The sequence below is a fragment of the Grus americana genome, chromosome 3 (assembly GCF_028858705.1).
Source record: "Grus americana isolate bGruAme1 chromosome 3, bGruAme1.mat, whole genome shotgun sequence".
NCBI lineage: Eukaryota > Metazoa > Chordata > Aves > Gruiformes > Gruidae > Grus > Grus americana.
The window spans coordinates 117,746,529-117,770,285 of record NC_072854.1 but is presented as its reverse complement, the minus strand read 5'-3'; the positions used below and the strand labels follow the sequence as shown (position 1 = coordinate 117,770,285).

The window sequence follows — 23,757 nt, the reverse complement described above, 5'->3', positions numbered from 1 at the left end:
TTTATATTCAGCTATTTAACAAATGCAGCTTTCCCTTGTTTATATGAATTGTTCCGTTACCACCTCCTACAATTCTGTAATTTCTGTGGAAGAATCAGTGCTTTTCCAACATTAAGCTTTAAAGACTTCCCATATGCTACATCATGTTCACTTTCATGATTGACCAAAATTCACAAATTCTCCATGTGACAACTGACTCCCCAATCCAGACCTGAGTAAAGACAGGATTAATAAAGTTCTATGCACATATAGATGCTTCAAAGGAACAAAATAAACAGAGAAATAATGTAAAATTGGACCCAAAACATCTCTGAGGAATATGCAAATGGTAATTCCCAGTTCAGTATCTGGACAGACATTAAACAGTCCATTCTGTCACGCCATCTGCTAGGCAGTTACCAACTCTGCTCTGTTCTCTATGCTATTTGCGCTTTATTTTTATTTTTAAGCATGGAGCCATTCAACTTATTTCAAAGTCAGATAATAGACACGGTGGTGAACTTAAAAAAAATTAAAGGAATCAAAAAGCAATGCATAGCAAAATAATCAACTACAAAAACCAAGTTTCAGATCAGTGATAAGGAGAATTAAAAAATTACTTCTAAATGCTTGCTTGAATTGCACTCCAAACACATTTCTGCTCAGAATATACAGCAAGTCATGAAAGCTTAAGCTATTTTTTTTTTTCAAAATTTTTTATTTAACAGAATAGTTAAAAAATTTGCAAAAAAAATGTTATTCTACGTCATGAAAAAGAAACTGTAGGAATTATTACTCTGTATGTGTGTGCACGTGCGTGCTTGTATGGAATCATAAAGTAGCCCATTAAAATATCACCTCAGACTATCGCCTTAATCAGGAGCCAAATGCCAACATAAAATCCTACCAGTACAACTGAACAGCAGGAAAACAAAGACACATACAGAGAACACAAAAGTCTCAGTCTACATCACACAAAAAATACAGTATGGAAAAATCACCAAGTTGCCCCCCTGGAACTGTATTAAGTCTACAAAATGCAGGAGAGCACTGTGTGGATTTAAATGCTCCAGAAGCAGTCTGGAGTCATATAAAGAGCACAACGCAAGGCAGCTTAAGTGAACCAGTTGCAAAAAATCCCTCTGCTTGGGACTCCAGAGCATACTTAGGTCAGATGCATCTGTTTGGTTTAATGGAGACCTACTGGAGGAGATTCCAGTGCAGAAATCCCATTGAAAGTTGTTTTTCAAGTTTACAAGCCATTTCTGACCAAAACGTGAATCTGAAGGTCAATGCAAAAATCTACGCGCTATATTACCCAGTGTAACATAAAAGGTGATTATTCACAGGTCTTGTTGATACAACACAAAGGCCAAGGGGATGAGGGATCCACTTGTGCTTGCCCCAGGTTTTCTTTAACTTTGCAACTCAATAAAAACATGCAGTATTTTAAAGATTTGCAAGAGAGAAACTGTTTTGCACTGAGGTCACTACAGTGAAAAAAAGAGAGAGTTGTGCTCAGTTTTATTAGTAATTATTTAAAATCTTTTTTAAAAATACCACCATGGCTGAATATTTACTATTAAAACCTTTCAGAAACTAATTCTTCAGAATAAGCCAAAACAAGACTGAGAAAAATTTGTGTTACTAAAAAAAGCCAAAGACAATGACTTAGAACAGGAACTTTTTTTGAAGGAAAAACTCTAAGGCTAGCTCAAATGCCAAGTTGAAAATTTGTTTTCCTTACTTTCAGAATATCTTGAGTTTCATTCCACTTGTTTGTCCACTCTTTGGTCAGTTCTTGTACCTATAAAACAAAACAAATATTGGAAAAAAATCAAATTTCTTCTAAAGTCCTTGAGAACGCATTCTCAGAGAAGTACTAAATATTTGTGCAATTCTTTGTGAACTCTAATACCTAAACACCTAGAAGGGCACTGTTGCTCCTGCAATAAATAGCCATACCTACAATTCCTCTCTCCCAAAAAGAAAAATCACAAAATTCTTATTTATAAAATGAAACAAAGGACAGGGATAGCCACTTTAATAACGGCAGGCATTTTCAAAGAAATGGAATAATTCCATCAAGTGCTTCGTCAGTCCTACAAAGTCTACTGCCACAGATTGATCCCACGGCTGTAACAGGACGACAGCTCCTTTCCTACAGCACAGGTAGGCATGTTCAGGCTAAAATACCACCCAGAGAATGGGGTGCAGCGGAAGAAGCAGCCTTCGGGACAGGCAGCCTTTAGGAGAGAATCAGAGCAAAGTTTGCTGCAACTAAGAAATCACACACTTGGTTGAAATCAGCACAGGAGTAAGAAGCTGCTTGCAAAGGCATTACAGACAGGGAGAGCACTGGGTATGAACGCTTAGGTTTTGTCCTGCCTTTCCTACACATCCAGTTGTCCATCTCATAAGTTACCGGTATGGAAAGTATGAAAGTTAAAAGGCTCTCTTCATTTCAGAGCCTTTCGGACTTTTTAGAAAGCACTGCACAGAGGGTGCTTCAAGCAGCTGCAACTCAAAGCTCTGGCTGACTTGGCACATAATCACATTAGACAGAAAAAAAAATATGCATATATACACACATATATATACGCACACTTTCATTTTTAAAATCGCCACATTTCTATGCAAGAATTAAATCATAGACTTTTAAAAACCATACACAATCTTCTGTTATTTGAATTAACTTCAACTGCAGAAATCTGGAGGGAAAAAATCAAAATCAATACAAACCAAAAAACCAGCTATATCTCTGTATTACTTCACATATAAAACCACCATAGAAAAAAAAAAAAATAAAGGCTATCAATGCAGGTCCTCCGAACATCCCCACATTTGCTACCTACAGCCTACCATCCTAGCTGTCTTTGCAGATTAGTTCCCATTGATTAATTTGCAGATAAAGAAGCTTCTCTCATCTCTACCTGTATCTCAAAGTTTCAACAGAGAAAAGTAAATACATCTTTCAATGCATCATATCAGTCCTAGTGCTGCTAATCAGAATGTTAAAACAAAAAATAATTGAAAAGATTAAAGAAAAATATGAAGGAGGTCCATCATAATTCTATTCACCATACCAGAATAATTTCCATTCCTCAGAAATCATTTAAACATTGTTCTTATATAAAGACAAATCAACTCATTAAAAGAAAGCTACCATATATTTCTCAGATAATTTAAATATGATGATAAAGTCTTTAGATCTGTATAAACAAATTAATTATTGCACTCATTCAATTATAAAAAAGCTATAACCACTGCAATATCTACTAAGAATTTTTAGTAATTATGTCTATTGTAATTATCATGAATAGTAATCACATAACCTTCTAATGAGGCTGACAAAATATATTAAAATATGCTCGATATACTCCCCACACAGAGGGGCCAACACTTGTGAGCAGGACAAGCAGTGATTACTGTCAGAGCATGAATAACATACTCTAATTAGCATACAGTCAGCAGTTTATATTACTCAGCTACTCTTAAATAAAAGCTTTATGTTTGTGCACAACACTAAAAGCATACTACACATACTAACGATATTCTCATTCATCTTTGATTCAGCTAAAAACTTTTAAAAACCTAGTATGAATAAAAAAAATAAAATTAATTTGCAACTGAAGGCTCATACTGCAGTTAGGCAGCTCCTACTTTAATTATTGAATACAACACAATAATGAGTCCTGCATCTACTACAGAGTTGTAAAATGCATTCCTAACACAAACTTGGCTTATGGAGAAGCCTGGAGTCTACTTTGCAGCTATGGTTCATTCCAATACACATATTTCTTCCATTTTTCCCCATCAGGTTTATTTTTAAAGTATCATTTCACTGAAATGTATTTAAACGTGTCTTTAAAATTCGGTATTACCAATGGGAATCCTCAAAAGCGCAGACAGACGCTGTACCAATTACTTCGGTCAAAACAGGATTCTCCAAGCAATGCATTCATTCTCTAATTGTAAAGCTCTAAGCAGCACCAGTGTAAACCTTACAGTTTAAACCAGCTGAGAAGCCTCTGGTTTTTAAAGGCATCATATCTACATTTGATTGGCATCTTGTTGACAATATTCAGAACTAAATATTTGCTGCCATGTAACTGAATGATTCCAAATACTTTCCTCTCCCCTCTTCCAAAGTCTGAGTAATACTATTTTTTAAAACAGTTTGCAGTAGCTTTAAAAAAGGCAAGTATACAAAAAAAAGAATTAACATAGAATAAAGAATGGAACATTGCAAATTAGAGAAGTCAGAGTACCATTAGATCTATATTCTTTTGGATCCTATGAGCATATCTGAACTGCCTGGGAATTTTTTCCAGTCTTTACACTGGGCTGGATTATTAAAAGAACTTGATGTGAGGTACGCTATGAAGTACACCTAGGTCTTAGAGCCTCCCCAAAAAAAGACAGCTAACTAGGCACTGAACATATTTGAACATAGCAGATTTAAAGACTGAAATTTTCTGGAAATCTACCCCAACAAGTTAAGAGTCGACCATTTTCCACATAAATCTTTTACTGTATTTTCTGCACATTGAATGTTTTGTTCCTGTGATTACTGGTTACTGATTACTCTGATTTAGAGACTTTTCCCTCCCTATTCTGTTTACAAACATACTTTTGTAGTAAGACAAGATGGCCTGGGAACAAATATTAATTAGAACTGTAATATAAATATCAAAGAGATACTTTGTTCTTCATTATAAAGTTATCTTTTTGTTTGGTTGGGGGTTTTTGGGGGGATTTTTTGGATTTTTTTTAAAGCACTAAAACAATGCTGTTTGGTGGGAGAAAGTTTAGTTGTGTATCAAAAAACCACCTGAAAATTACCAACAGTCTTGCATCCAGACCCCATCCTTTCCTTTTTTCGGTTTAAAGACTGTTTCATGAAATTATAACTCACCCTTGCTTCATTCTGCTGAAGCTTTTCTTCCATACTTAACGCTGTTGGAGAATCCAAGAGTGCGATCTAGAATTGTAAACAGTAAACATAGTCAAGTTTTTACAAAGGAAGGAAGCAAGTAACAATTTCTGGCAGAATCAAATGAAAGAACCACAATCGTTCAACTTTTTTGATTGTTTAGGATGAAGTATTTCAAACTCCAATATACATCATTTTACCTTGAAATACTGTAATCAGAGTAATCTAAGTCTTGTCAAAGCAAGTATTTCAAATACAAATCACCAGTTTGAGAGTACTATTTTCATTCACTATGTATGCACATGGTCACACACATGCAGACACTGAAACCAGACACAAGTTTAGAATGGGTAATTCCTGATACATCTATCTTTACATTTCTGTTAAGCATGAAAACTTATTATGCATCAACAGCTAACCATTTTGCTATAATAGATATGTATATTGCTTATCTTTAATAAATATATATTCAGGTAACTGGCCTTAGAAAAGGAAAAGTACTATACAACACACATACACACAAGCAATACTCATTGTTATGTGACCATCTACACTGAATCCAGCACTACATTTTGGTAACCAGTATCTTCAGTGATCTACAGAAGCATTTGCAATACGATATTCTGGCAATATAAAGGAAAACCACAAAAGAAATTATACAGAGATTTATGTTCTACAGTGCATACATAACACCACCTGCTGTTTTACCAACCAGCACAAATTCAATTAACTTAAGCAAGTTCTTTATTGTCTCCCACACAACCATCTATCACATCCTACAACCGAACCAGATTTATTTTGTGATATCCACTGTTTTACAGCTTGGAACTAGGTCAAAGCATTAGATCTTCAAAGGGGTCCAAGTTACATCTACTTTGCTAACTCTAAATCAAACCGCATTTTGAAAATAAATTAATTTTCCCGTCCCAAAGAATACAGAAGAAACATGAGTATAATAGAGTAATTCAACCCCATAAAGCGTTTTCTAATTGCTTGTAACAAAGCAAAGCTCTCCGCTTCAGTCATATGCAATACCTATTACTGCTTCCAACTGTGGTCCCATCCCCTTTTTCAGCAAATATTTTATAGCGTGAAATCCAGCTGAAGTACTAGCCTTCTATTAAAAAAAAGTCTATGCTGAATTGACATTTCACATTGCACAGCCCATCTAAAATAAAATTAGATGGTTCTAGAAATAAATCTGAAGTATCATTTCAGATACTTCCAAATCGTATTTGCTCAAGTATGAAATCCAGCAGTCCCGGGTGACGTTATTTAGAAGAGACGACTGGCCTGAGTTTATTGTTAGTTTGGTTTCACCATCCTGGAAACACAGGAGAAATTAAGCCTAACTGAGCTTGCACAGCAAATGTTTATAGCAGCTAAAACTGATAGAAGAACAAGAAAGAGAATCTCGCAAAAGGGAAATACAGCGTGACACATTTTCTTACACCACCACTGAAAACGTTTTTATGTGTTTGGCATGTCACGTGATTTTTAATGTACTGTGCAGCCAAACACAAATAAAATGTATCGTTCAAACCTATCCGTACTCCTACAGTTTTCTGTTTATGCATTTTAAATACTTTATACCTTCTACTTCTTTTCAGATACTAGATAAAATACCTCTTCAGTCCATCAGGCTAGACCCAGGAAATATGCTGCTGCTCAGTCTCCTTATGCTGTGGTGACTACCTGTTCCACAGCACACTGCAATCAAGCTCTGATTATATTAAGAGAAAGCTAAAAGCTTTGGGATGACAATTTTTCCCCCCTTATGTTAAAAGGGGTAATCCACTGGCCATATGGAAACTGATTCAATCAGGAAAATAATATTCATTCATAGCCTCATAGAGCTTGTTTACTCAAATCAATATAATGAAAGATAATTATCTCATTACATTCTAGAAATAGATGTTATAACTCAAGGAAAATTACACATAAATTTCAAGTAAAGCTAACCTGATTCCCCTGAGCAAGCAGGGCTTTTAATCGGGCTATTTCAGCTCTCAGTTCACGGATCAGTTTGACGTTAGGATCTTCATTAATAGTAGGCTTGTTGATGATGTTTTTGGCTCTATTTGCATAGCGAAGTGTACTTAAAGTTTCTCCATAATTGACATCAGCAGGTGAAATAGCTAAGGAGATGAAATCAGAAACAGTTTATCCAGCACCATATGTTTCATTTAGTACAGGTAGTTTATATTTTAAAAGTCAGATAAACTTAATGTGGATGGAGAGACAGAAATACATGATTAACCAGTATGGCTACAATTTGTTCCAATTCTTCACCTAGCTCCACTGCTTTCCTATCACTGTAACTTTGCTTAAGTAAACACTGTATTAGAATAGTGTGTTAGGATAATCAGGTCCAACAATCAAGTGTTGTAAAGAAATCTTGTTGTCAATCTATTTAACATTTACATTTCTCTGATGAGCATAAACGTCCTATATGACTACAGGCTTTCTTGCAATTTTTTACAAGAACAGCGGGGAAAAATGGTGAGTATTTTGTAAGTATGAGTGTAATCATTAAATAGAAAAGTCATTTCAGGTAAAAACACAGTAGGTCTAGCCCAAATTTTGAAGGGAAATTAGATGGCATTCAAGCAAAAGCAGGCATGAAAACCAAAACAAGAGAAGAGCTTCTATAATTTACAAGCCTAACTGTTCTGCTGAGCTGCAGGCATCTGGCAGCATGCAGAACTGTTACCTATCTGATGGATCAAAAGAAACCAGTATTATTTTTATAGGCTACTTTACCAGGAAAAATAGAGTTTAAATGAATGTGCTAATGCTATCCTTCACTTAATTTTCCTAACTATATACAAGATGTTCCCAATTAAAAAGATAATTACTGCATCCAAATAGATGAGCAAAAACACAGAAGAGAACACCATGCAGAAATTATGAGGGACCAGAAATCTTAATAATCACACTGAATGAGAGACTCGGAGAATCAGACAATGAAAACACCTGTAAAAATAATCAAGTAACCAAAATATTCTGCCCTTCCTCATTCTCTCACCAGTAATAAATATTCTTTTTGTGGTAAAGACTCCCTGAATTAGGGGAAATGCACTTAGCAACAGAATATACTTCCCCTAGCTCACACTATCACTTCCCTACTTTATCTACTGTCTCCTCTCCACTACTCAAATTATTCTCTTTCTGGAAGCATGTTACAATACGTTACAGAAACATGACAAATCAGAATTGGATGTATTTTTATAAGCGCCTTTCCTACAATTTGAGATGATCTTCCTGCTTTTTTTGTGTTTAGTTATAGAAAAGGCAGGCCAAACATATCTGGACAGCTTGTCAGGCTCTGTTAGGCAGTTCAGCCACATTACCAGTCGAGTTACTGTTGGAGAAAAGATCAACCATCAGGGCTCTGCCCAGCAGAAGCATTGTTAGTAGATGAGGAAGCAGCTGAAAAAGCAGCTGTGCACTGTAATCATTAGTACAGGCACTGAAAGCTCACTGTGTTTCTAAAACTTCTCTTCCCAATCTGTCAAAAAAAAAAAAAAAACCCAAAACCCAAGTTATTCAACCATGTAACCAAAAGAAAGCATCAAGAAAAAAATGCCAGCACAGTGTTACTTAACCAGAAGAACAAAGAAGAGTCTGGTCCAACAGCCTCTTTTGGTACTATGATGAGCCTGAGGAAACAAAGTGGCACGGATTCCAAAAACACCCCCAACATCACTCAACAAAGGAACTGCTATCCAGAGAATTTGACTATAGCAAAGCAATTGAAGAACTAGAACTTGATCCAATGCGTTTTACTCCTTCAATTCTGCTCTCCCACCATTCCCAAGAGAGGACTGCATCAGTTAGACTGCATTTCATTTGAGCAGCAAAGAGCAAGAAAATTTTCAGAGCTGCTCTTCTCTTCACACCTTACATCTCTGACATCCAAAATCCTCCCTTCCCCTTAAACACCCTCCTGGCTTCACTTGGGAGTTTTTTGGGAATGGAATTCCCATTCCAATTTGTTGAAAAAATTGCAATACATATGCCATAGGTAGGCTTTTAAACCAAGTGATCCTTAGGGAGCTTCCTATGGGTAAAAAGGAAGCTGTAAGAAAAGTTTGCAAGATGACTGATCACAAATAATTAAATTTAGACAAAAACTTAAAACGCTGTGTGCATTCAAAAAGTAGGTTAAATAAAAATGACAGTCTTACCCACCAAATGTCAAAAAGACCAGGTTGTTTCTGCTACTAACGCAACAAAAACAGCACAGTTTTGGAAACGCAAACTGATTCACACATCAGTATTGACTAGATGCACAAAGCTGGAATATTTTTGTTACTGAGGATCAAAGGCATAAGTGGAGAGGTCATTATCTAGGTCCAGGTTTGAGCATTTACCATGAGTAACAGAGCTGCCTGGAATGCAAATGTACCTCGAGAATAAACAGAAACTATTACTTGAAGTTAAACTGGGCAGATTAGCTAACCATTACACTGCGCATGTGTGAAAGAACCACAGCAGTGAGGTAGATGTCAGAGCAAATGCAAGTAATTAGGCACATACATTTGGATGATCCTTACTTATACAAACAAAAGTCTAACGACTGTACATACACAATCTGGATGCCTTTGTTATATTTGTGACCAAATAGCCAGCCAGCGATACGTGCACCCAAACAGATGAACTGCATAAGAAAATGAAGCTGTCTAATTCTAGAGGCATACCTGCTATCGTTCATGACATCGCTAAACAACTAGACTGTCCCCATATACACAATGAGACCCTATATAGTTCTACTGTTGGAAGACATGTTCTGCAGAGTGTAGGTAGAGGCAGAGCGTTACTAGAAAACTCAGAAAGAAAGAAATCATTACTATGTGTAAACAATGTTCTGCCTTAACAAAGCATCTGGAACTATTTACAGCCACTCCTATTAAGCATGAACTGTTAAGGATGCAAAAAAGTAATTTAAAAACACTTACTGGCAATCATTATAGTTTTAGAGTTTCCTCCTAGGCTATCTTTTAACAGCCAAGTCAACACAGAGTCCCTGTAAGGCACAAACACTTGTTTCTTCTTTGAAAGAGGATTTGTTGCATCCTGAGATAAATCAGCTGTGATGTGAAGGTAGAAAACAAAAATAGCAGTTACGCATTTTCATTCATTTTCAAAAACAGTAAGTGTTAAGCCACTATTTGTGTAAGTAAAAATGAGCAGAAGTGTAAATAAACAAACAGAAAGGTATTTAATGTTTAAAAAAAAAGACAAGCACAAAACCCAGAGACTTACCTAAGGCAGAAATTACATTTCCCAGAGTAACGAGAGATTTGTTAATATTCCCTCCTTCCTTTAATCTAACCCCTGTGGCACCAGTGGCATCTGCTCTCTCACTTCCAGCAAGATCTACCAAATGAATCTTGCTAACAGTCTCACAAGGCATTTCAGAATCAAATTTAGCCTACAGGGGAAAAAAAATACAAAGAAAAGTGTGTTAAGCTACAAAATTCTGAAATTTTACTGAATCCAATTCAGTGGTCTTTTTCATGTCATGATCGAATTTAACTTGTTTACAATAGCAGAGCTTCAGAAGACAGGTGTAGTAGAGGTGCCACAGAAAGGCATTTGATCATGAACTGCTGCATAACTCCCATGCAGGCACTTCTTTAAATTGTAGCACTTGCAGATTTCTAGCCATTTATGCAGATGCACTGACTAATGTGAATTGGTATTTACATGATGCACAGTGAACATGTGCTGCATTCGTTTTATTAAGCTTTCAACATTTAAAGTTATCGCATACCCAGACTTATTTACACTCAATTTTTCCCTGTGCTTCCAAGTTCAATTAAGTAGCAAACGCAATTTTATTCCACAATTTTTATTTTAATTCCTGTGTCAGATCGCCCTGTTTCAAACTTCTTTTTACTTTTACAGTACAACAGTAGAGCAAAACCTGCTGCCTGCCTGTCATCCTCTTCTGAAAGCCTTGCAATGAGCAGTCCATCAGTAGTGAACAGCTGGTGCATGGGATTTTGCGCGCGTGTGTGTATGTTTTTGGGAGGAGGCATGCAAAATTCTGTCAGGAGAGCAAACCACCTCTCTGCTGCCTTCTCTTCTTCTAGCAGGTTATCCATGGAGTGTCTAAAAAGCCCTCCCAAAAACGATGACAAAGAGCAGGAGTCAGTTGAAAAGGAGTTTACTATGTATAAACAAAAAGATCTCTGTGCTCTGAGAAAGTGTGTTAAATGTCTCCATTATTCCCTCAGTAAATCAAGGAATATAAATAGGTTTCCAATAGTAACAGATGATGAGTCAGCAAGAAAAGACTCAGAAAACATTTCTATAGTCTACCATTGGGGCCATGGAGACAGGGTTTTTTGTACACCTTGGATAGCAACAGAGTGTATAAGGTAGCCCATGTTCAGCTCTGGCTGAAGTCACACAACGTGCTCCTCACCCACTCCCCCTGTCACAGCAGCATCATGAAGCACACCGGCACTGGTCACTGTTATTCAGCCTGAACTCCCAATAAATATCTCCTCAAAATCTGTTAAATATCATTTTAATTCATCACATTACACTGTAAATTTTAATTATTATAATCACTGATAAACATACTTATAATTCTCAAAACAGTATTTTCACACTCTTAACTTTCCCTGTCACAAGACAACAACATAGTCATTATCTACCCATACTTGCTTATTTGACAACCTCATTTTTTAATTATCACAGGAATTATTGAATGTAAACACGTAGTAAGACAAGGGTTTTGTTTTGTTACCTGAGTGAAGTTGATCGTGAAAATGGCATGCGACCTGCTACTGACATCATTCATTCCGGTTGCAGCTGTCGTTCTATTTATATTTCCTGCTTCCATAAGTTCCTCTACATCAGCGTAATTTTGCACTAAATGTTTAGACAAATCTAAAGCAAAGCAGAGCATTACAGTACGCTCATACATGCACTTGATTTTCTTTACAAAAAGATTCAAATTACCCTCACTACTGCGAAGTATTGCTGCAATTAGTGTTTATTGTCATACTTGTTTATCGCTTAACAAAAGGAATGAGGCCTCACGTGAACAATGGAGAACTTACACATTTACAGTAAAATAAGAAGAAAACACACAATTTTACTAAAGTATTTAGTGCAATAACATAAGCATAATCCCTCAAGAGATAGGAGCCTTCCGTGGCAGAGGACAGATTAAGACAATTAGATCCCAATAGGTTCTTTCCATCTAAACATTAAGGACTTATAAATTATAGTCAACAAATTCTTAAAATCAATTGCATCTCTTAACGTTATTTAAAAATGTGTTATAAATTTACAAATAAAACCTGTATATGTATAATAAACTCAGAATTGGGAAAGCGAGTGGGGATACAAAACAAGAGGCTATTCTCCTTTAATGCTTTTCTATCAAAGGAAAGCACTGTATCCATCATCATTTACATTTTAAAAGATAAAAATGCCCTATGCAATTAGACATGACATTTTAGAAGGTAATAAAATATCCAGTGCAAAACACTGGAAGTGTTTTTACCCTCAACGTAAGGCCCTTCTTTTGGATGTTCTCGTATTCGTAAATTATTAGTTTTTGATGACTTCCGTCTGAGCAGATCTCTCACACGTTCGTTATAAATTTCCAAATAACTGAAAGAACAAGATTAGAAAATCAATGACTGATTCAAGAGTCTTTAAAAAAAGGAAAGCCATGTTCACACCGTGTTTGAAAGCAAGATGGAGAAGCAAATGGATCCAAAGTTGACCTAAGATAGTAATGACTACAGCATACTTGTATCATAAGGCAAAAAGCCAAAAAAAGCAAGAAGCAAACAAAAAGGAAGCAGACATTCGCAAGATCAGGGTCTCCTAGTGTTGGCCTAAAATAAAGGGCAAAAATAAGGAAGACGCTGTCCAGTAGCAAAAGGCATTTTCACTATCATTGAAATAAAGCAAAATGCACAGCTGTTGGACCGAAGTTGGAAGAATTGTGCATTTTGACTACAACTGCCAACAAAAAAAAAAAATAATCAATTATAGGACTGAGGCCAAGCATGGAAAGCTGTCTGAAAAACACACACTTTTCTCAAAGATGAGGTGAAACAGGGTGGTTGTAACTGAAACAAGTTTGATAACCAGCAGACCCACCTGACTTCTGTTCGAAAGGATGCCTCATTGCGCTTTGTTTTTTCACTTATTTTGCTGAATAATCCTTCACAAATTCGAGGTATTAAACCTGCATCACCCTGCAATAACAACAATTCTTATTTCCAAGGCTAAATATGCATGCACAATATATTTTGAAAATAAAACCCAAGATCACCAGTTGATAGTTCCAACATTCAGAAAAAGGGGGAAAATCAACACTTTTCAGCAAATACTTCCTTGCCCTTTATTTAGCTGCAGTCACCTTGCCACTGTAATCCTCCTGTGTGTTGGAATGTATATACTAGCTCCAATTCTTTGCTACTGGGATATATTTTGCCCCTCTCATTTAGTTCGAATAATCTCAACTGCTTAAGGCAGAAACTGGCTCCTCAGAGCAACTATGAACTGCCTTATGTCAACACTATCTTTTCTAACAACTTCTATATCATTTCACTATGGACTTGATAATATCTGTAGAGAACGGGACAAGAGCCATATAAATACATCCATGAGCCATTCTCATTCAAACCCCTAATACCCAGCTCATAGTTCTTCCTGTCCTGAAAGATGCAGCTCATCCTCTGGATAAATTAGCAAGCAATAACAAAATTAAAGCTACATTCACTGTATCCCACAATGCAGCCAAATTAAATTTGATATTTAACTTCTGAATGCTCAACTCCACAGTTCAAGAGTTTTTATGCATAAAGTGCTCTGTGTTTTAATAAAGCAAACTGGAAAAACATATTCCTTCTCACAAATCCCACCAGACTACACGGTTTGCTAGCAGGGCTGCAACTGTCCATTACAGGGTCCTTGTCACTTCAGCTAACACAGCAGCCAGCAGCAGCAGGATGTCATCTTCTCAGTTAAGCCAGCACTTGAGAACTGAGCCTCATCCCTGTGAGGCTGCTGCTTCACCACTGATGTCAAACGTGTCAGACTGCGAGGCAGCAGGTACCATCACTGAGATATCAAGAGACTCAGCATGCAGCTCTCCTCCTCCCGTTGCTCCAGGGAGACGCCTTTCCAGCGAGGCAGTGAGTCGAAGCCAGGGTGTTCCCCAGCAGCAGAGAGGAGCAGGAGAGTGCCATGCAGCTCTGGCCTCAGCTGACAAGGGGCTGCTTGCTCCCAGCTGCCCCATTCCCCCCGAGTCTGGTTAGGTAGATGACCAACTACCTGCTGAGCACACCTCCTCCCCACCACTTCAGGCAGACAGCAGCTAACACTCCTTCAGAGCTGAGTGAACGTGGCTCCCAGGAATACAGGGAGAGGACATATACATACAGATGAGCTTTGGGCTCAGAGCTGCAAACTCAGAAGTAGCTTACAAAACAGGCTGTCAGCTACAATTTGCCTCCAGTCCAAAAACGCGTAAGAGATTTGATGCGATGGACTAATTCTAATTCTATGCACCGCTGAGGCAAGAAATGTTCTTGCTTAGAGTTAGGGGCTTGTAATTAAGCAGGAGGCAACTTAGGACAAACCAGACTGAACATCCAACGTGAGCATAGCCCAGGCACTCCAGGCACCCAAGTGAGTTTGCCTGGTGGGATTCTACAGATACCTGGCAACAGGAAAACACAAAGACAGTGGACTACCCTGCACCAGACTGTGGCAGGGCAAGTGCTCCACAGGCAAAGATTTCTCTTCCCCTAGATAAAATCTGACCCTTTTTGCCCAAGCCCACTCCAGTCTGCTCCTGTGCTGGTCCACTCTGTCCTCATTCTTCAGCTTCCCACTGCACTCTCTGTCCCAGCAGTCTTCTTCCAGGTGCCATCTCTGAGCCCCTCTTCCTTTTTCCTTTGCCCAGATATAATTGCTGATTCATATCCAGTCTCTTTTTTTGAAATCATACTCTGTCCTTCCATTTTGCCCTCTTCCAGCTTCCTCCTCCTCTTAATCATAGCCTCTCTGTCCTTCTCAAACCAGGCTTCATTCTTTGAAACAATAATAATCTATTCTCTCCTTCGATCATACCTAGCCGTTCACCTGACTGCACCTTGGTTTAAAAACAAAACAAAACAAGCCCTAGATAAAAGGAGACACTTGCAGCTTAATAGGGCTTTTTTTTTTTTTTTTTCTTTTGAGTCAGTTGCCTTTGGTAACAAAGGAGCAGCCTTTCCCAATATGTATCAATCTCTACTCCAGATAAAGTTTCAGGGTTCGGTGTTGGAACTTCCCCTATACTTTTATTACTTTTTTTCTTTTTTTTTTTTTAAACACAGGAAGAGGAGTAAGACTTGTCTTTCATCTCATGCTTGGAAACACCTGAACAGTTTTAATTAAAGCTTAAAGAAAAAAACATGAAAGATCCATCACAAAGTTTTAGGCAAGTCATTAGTGTCTGACATAATTTAGCAACTGCACAGAGAGTCTTAAAATGGGAAATATTAGCTCTAATTGAGTAACTTCAACCATAGCCATATAGTGATGAGAAAGGAAGAACACGCAGTTCCCAGCATATTTCATCAGTAAAATATACATCTTACAGAATATACACTCTTTACTAGAAACTACATTTAAACATTTCCTCCCTTTTCACTCCCTACAGCCCCGAGGCAGGATCAACTACAGCTTTGACAGGGTTTTTTCTGGGTTACAGAGTTTCCAGTCATGAAAATCTGTAGGATCAAAATAGGCAGTTCACTCCAGAGCTGAATTTTCTCATTAGAAGTCTGTTTTCCTTCCGTGCTATCTAACCAGAAAACTCCTTATTGCAAATTAAATGCGCTGTTTCTTACCCATCTACCTTGGACATAGGGAATAAATTATTCCCTTCCTTTCTGCAGCAGCCTTTCACATCTTGAAAGACTTTTGTTCCTCCACAGTCTTCCCTTCTCTGCGTACGCAAGTCTGACTTTCCTGATAGATCATATTTTATAGATCTCTGATCATTTCAGTATCTCTGCTCAAGACTTATTCTAACTGGTCCACATATTTCTTGAAATGATTGCTGCACACAGTATTGCAGAAGAAGCCTTCCAGAGCCAAGAACAGCACATATTGAAAGCAAAATGAGAAAAGAATTCATACTTTTTAAGGAGAAGTAAGAAAAAAAGAAACTTTATTTCCAATTCAAGTTTTCTTACAGCACTGCAGTCTCTCTGACAGGGCCATCAATTTTCAAGCATTTAACTTGGCGGCCGAGTATATTTTATACATGCTCTGTATAAAGCCAGATTAAAGTATTTATGTATCATGGCAAGAAGATTAGACCTTTATTATTGAATAGTGTCAAACAAACTTCAGCACCTATTCATTTGCAAAATGTCTTGATGATTACGGTCATTACATATAGTGAGGCAGTCTCATAAAAATGTCACTTTTATAAATTTCTGAAATAGAAATCCACATCTAGGTCATAAGATCTTTTCTGGTTACACAAGTCTATTCTGCTTACCATATTGAAGTTAAATATAAAGCTACTTATTCTATGACAACTGAAAGAAAAAGATTTACAGCTAATTTACTCTCCTAAGCTAAAGGAGGTGCAATGTGGCCAATCTTACTACATTTCAAAAGAACGATCTACCTAAGGGAGTACAAGTGGCAATATTCCCCATTTTCAATTTTGCTGGGAGAAGACATGCTGTATTTTTTTTCCCTAAGGATTAAAGCAGAAGGAAACCTGCAGAGGTTGCCTTGCAAACAGACTTCATCAGTCAGCCCTTTTAAACTGCTCCACTCCCAACAGTTTAGTGGGTTCTTTCTGTTGGGCATAGAAAATCAGTGCTAACATTTGAGATTATTGGGTTTGTTACTGAACAAAAATTATTGCTTTTTGTCCAGCATAACAGACTACCACTCAAAGACACTTCTTCCAACTGTAAATATCTATCTATAAAAGAAACAGCTTCTAAAACCTCTGATTACTACTAGAAGGTACGATTAATGGAGGGTCAGTAGCATAGAGACAGGATCAGCAATAATAATTTCACAAAAACATGTTCTTGCAATAGCATAATGTCAACGCATTGCTACAGAATAAAAACACAAATTTGCAAAACACAACATACCGCGTCTCCCATCATGGTGTAGGACTTCCCAGATCCAGTCTGTCCATATGCAAAAACACAAGCATTATAACCTTCAAAAGCAGATTTAAGCACATCTGTACCAAGATTTTTGAAAACCTAAAAACAAAGAAAGTTTTTTAAGACAACAGAGGCTTGGGGAAAAAAGTTGTCATCAGTCCAGCAAGGCAAATATTAAACAATAAACTACCACAATATAAGCTTTTGGCATCAATCAATGATACTTACTACAGGACAGGAAATTAGTACTTCAAAGAAAATACTAAATTTTACTACCGTATTTCATTTACGGCACTGCAACAGCATATTTTCTACTTCTTTTTCTGTCAGAGATCTATTTGACATGTAGAAGTACAAAACCCACTCCCTCCCTTTGATAGCTCCAATTTCTTTCAGCTGATCTGAGATACTTCATTCACTTTTCCTTATTGTTAATAGATACTCATTTTTTGTACCTTTGCCAACTCTCCATGTTGTGCAAACATCCAGCCCCTCCTCAAAATCAAATGTTTCAGTGATCCTCTCAGTTTCTTGGTTTGTGTTTTTGGAGGGTTTTGGTTGGTTGGCTTTGGTTTTTCGCTTTAACCAAGCATAACAAAACGGCCCATTATTTTCTCCCTATTTCCTCCCTAACTGGCTTTTACATAACATTACATTTTAGGCTGACAAATATGGAAACACGTTTTCTATATGGTAAGTGACCCTCCTTCATCAGCTAGCCCCTTCTCTTTTGCCCTCAACATTTACAAACTCATAACGATCCATCCTCCGCAGCCCGTAAAATGGGACACTGTTCTCACCTAATGACTTCGGCTCTCACCAGATGCCTTCACCATGTTCCTCTGCAATGCTGGCTCCAGCATCTCTCCCAGATCCCTGACCTTTCATTATCATTACCCCTCATTTCCATCCATACCCGCACTGGCCCACTGAGCAATGAGCAACACTTGGTGCAACATTTCTCTCAATAAAAACATTAATCTGGGTCTCCCGATCCACACATGATTTTCAAAAACCTCATAGATGTTTCACATAATTTGGCTACTTGTCCGCAGTATGTGTGGCTTAAATTAAACAAGGTGTACAAGCCATTATTAATAGCGAATAGCACACACACAGTATAATCATGCTACTCCTCCCTCGGAGGAGTGTTGGGTAGTTTCTTTAATCATTAATTGTCAGTTGGCAAGCACTCCTTTGGAATACTTAACTTGACCTTCCCTTGAGCAAAGGAGTTACAATGCTGTAATCTGTTATACCTCTCAAAGAGGAAGAGTATAAAGATCAGGCAAAGCGTAATTTCTCTTTCACTTGTCACTTGAAAAGGAGCATCTTAGTTGATCTCTCCCTCCTAACTGCTCCTTTATTTTTTCCCCTCTTCTCCCTTTCCCTATGTCCAAGTTTTTACCCTACCATCTGGACCGAGTCTTTATGCACTACTGTTTTGACTGCATTTTCCCTTTTAAAAATTTGAGTATGTCTTACAAAGTGATCTGAGGTAGTACATAGACAGTTACAGTCAGCGTTGTCTGAACACAGAGGCTTAACACATAGGTTAGAAGAAAAAGCATCGTTGCGATGGGACTTAGTCAGAACCAAATGACTGGGACACTGGTTTATCGCAAAAGGGCAGTAAACTCATCAAATTTGTATTTGTTTCTCTTCTATGAATACAAGCTAAGTAGCTGGATGGTAAACTGCCACTCCCACTCTAATTTTTTAATATTAAAGCATATTTTGCATGTACAAGGCATATTAATGGGGCACGTAGAATTAAACACACTTCCATTTATTATTTTTCTGCCTTTCAAAAAGGAAAAATATAATAATCATGAACAAAGCATGCTAGGCAACCGCATTACAGACAATCAAGATCAATTTTACTCCATGGCAAGATGAATGTGAAAGACGCATGCCCTTTTTCTATGTCACTGGTGCAGTAAACTGGAAATTCTGCAGCAACTTGATAAGAGCTTAACTACAAATTCTTCAAATTAAATATGAAATGAATAACACAAGCAAAACAATAGCTTGTGCAGCATTTGTTTGGAAATTGCACTCCCATGGTTTGAAAACTCCTTTTGTTTTCAATGTGCTGCACACATTGTGATTAAAACAACACTTGACACAGGGACAATGATATTTTTATAGCTGAGCAAGAAAAGTTAGCATTCTTGCTAGTAAGGATGAAGGAGGCAGCGGACACGCTGTAACAGCAGAATATTGAACATGGACACCTAAGCCATGTTTAGGATTTATTGTTAGCATCCTATTACTATGAACCATAAAGCTCACAGCTGGAAAAAACTCATTGCTCGAGGCTGCTGCAGCAATCCCTATATGGGCATTTTAATTTTATCTGTAAGCTCCTGATGCAGGCAAATTATAGCAGTCTTGCCTCAACCTGACCCGCTCAAACTGAGGCAAAATGGTACCAATACGGAAAAACTTATAAGGAAAACTTAATTTATCACTTATATAAGGAAATTGGACATCAACAGAGGATGCAGCTTGAATATCCATTTATACTAATTCAAGTTGCCTTTGCAAATGGTTGTTTTAACAACAATTAACTTCATTATTCCACAGTACATTCAGATTCTGGAGAAAACCTGCATTGTAACAGTAACAGTCTAACACCACAATGGACCTTCTTCATGGGATTCTTCTAATGAGGTCTTGTCTAACATAGCTTTCCGGAAGTATCAAAAGGTAAAGAAACAGCTACTTACAGGATCCAGGAATTAAATATACATAAACCTAAGACACAATCGGTGCTTAAGAAGAATTTCTATAACTACTTTTATAGTACATAATGCAGACTTTTCCACATATGCATTGATACATCATTAATACTGTTTTATGGAGATGTAGTCATCTATATTAAGAAGAACTGAGAATATGGTAATCAGTTATCACTGGGAATTATATGCATTTTCATGAAACTAAGTAATATTAAACTGAGGCCCTAATCAATTTCTATGAGCAAAAATAAGGCAATTATTTGTTGCATCTGCAGAACCACAACCAAAAATCACGAGTTTCAGTTAGCATCAGAGCAGAAAAATACGTGATCAAAGCTGCTTGAATTAAAATAAATAACTAGCTCTCTGCATGCTCAACTTAAAGCATTTGCTAAAGTTCTAGTAAAGTCATATGGCCTGAACCACCTGCTTAAAAAAATCCACTAGAAACTTGGGTTCCAATCATTGCGCTCAAATACACTACTGCTTGAATTTGACACAGTGCTGAAGTAATTAGGGTATTTCTACATCGACGCCCAAATAAATGTATACTTCTTGCTATTTCAGAGAATATAGCAAAAACGGTGTTACTTAAAAGAACACCATCAAGAAATAACAATCCAGAAAGTTTAAAGAATAAACATTATCAAATGTTTGGACTAAAAACTGACTAATAACTCAGTGAAATAAAGAAAGAAGCTTTTAGAAAAAAAGAGGACCTACCGCTTAGACTGATGCTTAAATAGAAATTTCAAGTATAAACTCCCTATCAAACAATTATAGTCATTATATATAGTGGCAAAGCTTGTCCTTCTCATAAATATTTAAAATTGGCTTCAACATGGCAAAGCTTGTCCTTCTCATAAATATTTAAAATTGGCTTCAACTTACTGTTTCTTCTTATGAGTTTTAACTGTGAGGCTTTTTAGGATTAGCCTTACCAATATCCCTGATTTGGGGGTTACTGAATAGATGAGTACATACCAAAAAGGTATGTATCCAACCGGCTAACAGTATATTCGGCAAACCCTTGCGCTATTTTAAGGGGAAAGATTGAGCTTACAGCATCCCAAGTTCCACAAAACCAAAAGAGAAGATAACAATCACAAAGCACTTGAATTTTACTTAGTAAATTTATTTGAGAATGTGGAATAGCAAAAAGGTTCGATGTTCACATGAAATGTGAGGTCAGGGAGGGCCTACCTGTTCATCTAAATAATGCCTGTAGCTCTGAATTTGATTTTCTGAGTGTGCAGGAAGAAAGGTGGTTTTGTCCTTTCCTAAGCTGAATACTCAAGGGAGGAGAAAGAAGAATCTTCTTCAATATGTACCAAGACTTTTCAACAAAAAAAAAAAAAAAAAGGCAAAAAATCCCATAACACTTCAACCAGAAAAGAAGAATGTTTCTAAGTGAATTAAAGACATATGCTTGTTTCTCAAAAGTGATTTTTTTTTTCAAAAAAGCTTTTCAAAAACAAATTTTAATGCTCCAAGAAGTTTTCTAACTTGACCTTACAAATCAAACAAGAGAACTAGAAAGAAGGCATTTAGCCTACTGTATTAGAAAACACAGCACTTAACAATGTTAGATAAGTTTTAAAAAAAAAAACCAAAACAAAATTCAAATTCTCAGGTATCTTGGGAATTTCTAAATTACACAAGAAGCACTTACAATGGAAAGAAGTTTCAAAGAATGCTTTCAAGCCAAAGAAAAGGGAAAAGAAAAATAAATTATTAACATTCAGAAATCCTACCATTTCTTGACAAACAAAGCTGGGACTTTTACTGTCTGCTGAGAAATAGGAAAAATCATAGGTAAATGTCTTAGTTCTTTCTCGTCCTGTGTCTCCAGTACCACCCTCTGGTACCTATTTAAAAAAAAAATTTTTTTTAAAAAGAGAGCTGGTAAATACATCCTGACAAAGTAATTAAAAACATTTTACAATAAACAATCAGAATGCAAATTTAACATAAGGCTATACACATTCAGAAATTTATAATGACAGATTAGCCTATTATTCCAACAACAGTGAAAACATTAGCAACAGATATACTGTTCAGCAAGGATAGCCACATTACAAGACAGCACAGCAGGAATTATTTGGATTTTACCTTGCTGCTCCTACCACCACAGTACATTTTTGTCGCAATACTTATGTTCAGTTAAATTAGTCCTGTATATGAAATTCAGACTATAATAAGGGATTATCCTACACATATAATTAACAGGAGCCAGAGACACCTTTGCACTGTGAACAGCATTTCAGTGTGGAGTTGTAACTAAAATGGTGTTACATACCTGCTGCCTAAGGCTATCATCATGCTTAAGACATAACAGTAAGCACTATACTTCAGCAATATTCACTGCTATCTGAATCAGTCTAAACAAACTATGCACTGAAATTCCATTACATGTATTTGTCATTGGAAACTATCTTGCAAAAACCTATCTGCTGTGCATGATTTCTCTTGCTGAGAGAAATATTAAAATATACCGTGAAAATATTATAGCAACTGGTGGGTACTTTGGCTTTACTTCATTTTCACGGGGATTCCTGAAGGCTACTTCTACAGATGAAGCAAAGGTTTAATAGCTACCAAGCATGTACCTCTCTTCTACTGTTGGCTTTCATCTTCCAGCTAAGTAATGACCAGAGAAATAAACCTTAGAAACACCTATGAGATACAGTCTACAGAGCGGTTTTCAGAAAACCGTGCTGCAACAAGTTAACAGTTTAACCTGTTTCCCCAAAGGATTACTTCAACACTGTATTTTAAAAACTTAGGGCTGTTCTCCTGGTGCAGTGAGCACCACTGTTTTGTCCAGTCATATTTTGGCAGCTATCCAGACAGGGCTTCCATTTTTAAATTGTGTTTACTCACCTTTAAGTTTGTGATTGTCGTTTTATTTTTTTCCATTGAAATAATAAACTTTGCATTAAGGTCTTTCTCCCTGAAAGAAAAACAAGACTTGAGTAAATTAAATAAAACATATCATAATAATCCACAGTCATATTTCCACTCAATAGGTTGCTTGCCACAGTCATTTATTAAGGGAATTCATTTCTATTTCATTTTTTAAATGTTGTGACCAATGTTTATTTATTGATATGGGATATACTTGAAGGACTTAGGCTTGCCTCCAAATCCCTTCATCTAGCAACAGAACAGCAGTTCGGGGAAACCTGCTTCGGAAGTTTGACTCTGCAAGTCACTTAAGTGGTTTAGTCCTAATTTGAAGTACCCTGATCCAAAGCCCAGTGAAGTCAAGCACATGGTTCTAAGGAACTGCGAAAGAGAACGCGACAAGATAAGCCCCAGCCTCTTACCACCATACTAGTACCAGTAGACCCCATTTACCCATACGGCTTAAGTAACAGGGACTAAATATTCAAACCACAAAACCCCAGATTTTAAAACTCTCTTAGAAATGAGGTATCCAACACAGGTTTTTGAGCTGTTACACATCATGGCAGTGCAGGAGAGAGACTCTGCTACTAAGGGAGCGTTACACAGGTTTGTTGCCTCCCAGGGCATGATTCCAGGAAGAAAAGAAGTCCAGTACTGCAGTAGTGTTTTCATGCACCCATATCCTTTTCCCATCAGTTGTTTCTGACTGTCTTCAAAATTACCATAAAAAATCCTTAGCTTAGTGTCTAAAACCCGCATGTCTCAATCTGCTTGCTGGAGATGGGATTTCATTATAGACATAAGAGTAACACAGGCTGCTCTTGAATGACAACCTAGAGCATAACATCTCCTGTGTTATTAAAAACATGCACATGAAAAAAGAGCCAGAAGAGGAAGGCTGCTATATACACCATACAAAACCTCGCTCCCCAAATGCTAACAGACATGCCTGTTCCAAAATCATCTGCTAAGTCACCTGAGAAACTGGTGTGCCCGACTGCTGCAAAGGAAAGCA

At 37.1% G+C, this 23,757-nt stretch overlaps 1 protein-coding gene across 8 annotated transcripts in view; it reads right to left on the bottom strand.

The window, feature by feature from the left end:
• KIF16B (kinesin family member 16B) overlaps positions 1 to 23,757 on the bottom strand; it is a 142,291-nt gene that overhangs the window by 102,854 nt on the left and 15,680 nt on the right. For all 8 annotated transcript variants that reach the window (XM_054820489.1, XM_054820490.1, XM_054820491.1 and 5 more), the window contains exons 2-12: positions 22,716 to 22,785; positions 21,587 to 21,700; positions 17,071 to 17,187; positions 13,052 to 13,149; positions 12,444 to 12,553; positions 11,679 to 11,821; positions 10,184 to 10,352; positions 9,877 to 10,008; positions 6,878 to 7,053; positions 4,898 to 4,963; positions 1,727 to 1,786 (exon numbers count right to left, since the gene is read on the bottom strand). In XM_054820489.1, coding sequence (XP_054676464.1) covers positions 1,727 to 1,786; positions 4,898 to 4,963; positions 6,878 to 7,053; positions 9,877 to 10,008; positions 10,184 to 10,352; positions 11,679 to 11,821; positions 12,444 to 12,553; positions 13,052 to 13,149; positions 17,071 to 17,187; positions 21,587 to 21,700; positions 22,716 to 22,785 — 1,255 coding nt within the window. The remainder of the gene's footprint in view (positions 1 to 1,726; positions 1,787 to 4,897; positions 4,964 to 6,877; positions 7,054 to 9,876; positions 10,009 to 10,183; positions 10,353 to 11,678; positions 11,822 to 12,443; positions 12,554 to 13,051; positions 13,150 to 17,070; positions 17,188 to 21,586; positions 21,701 to 22,715; positions 22,786 to 23,757) is intronic.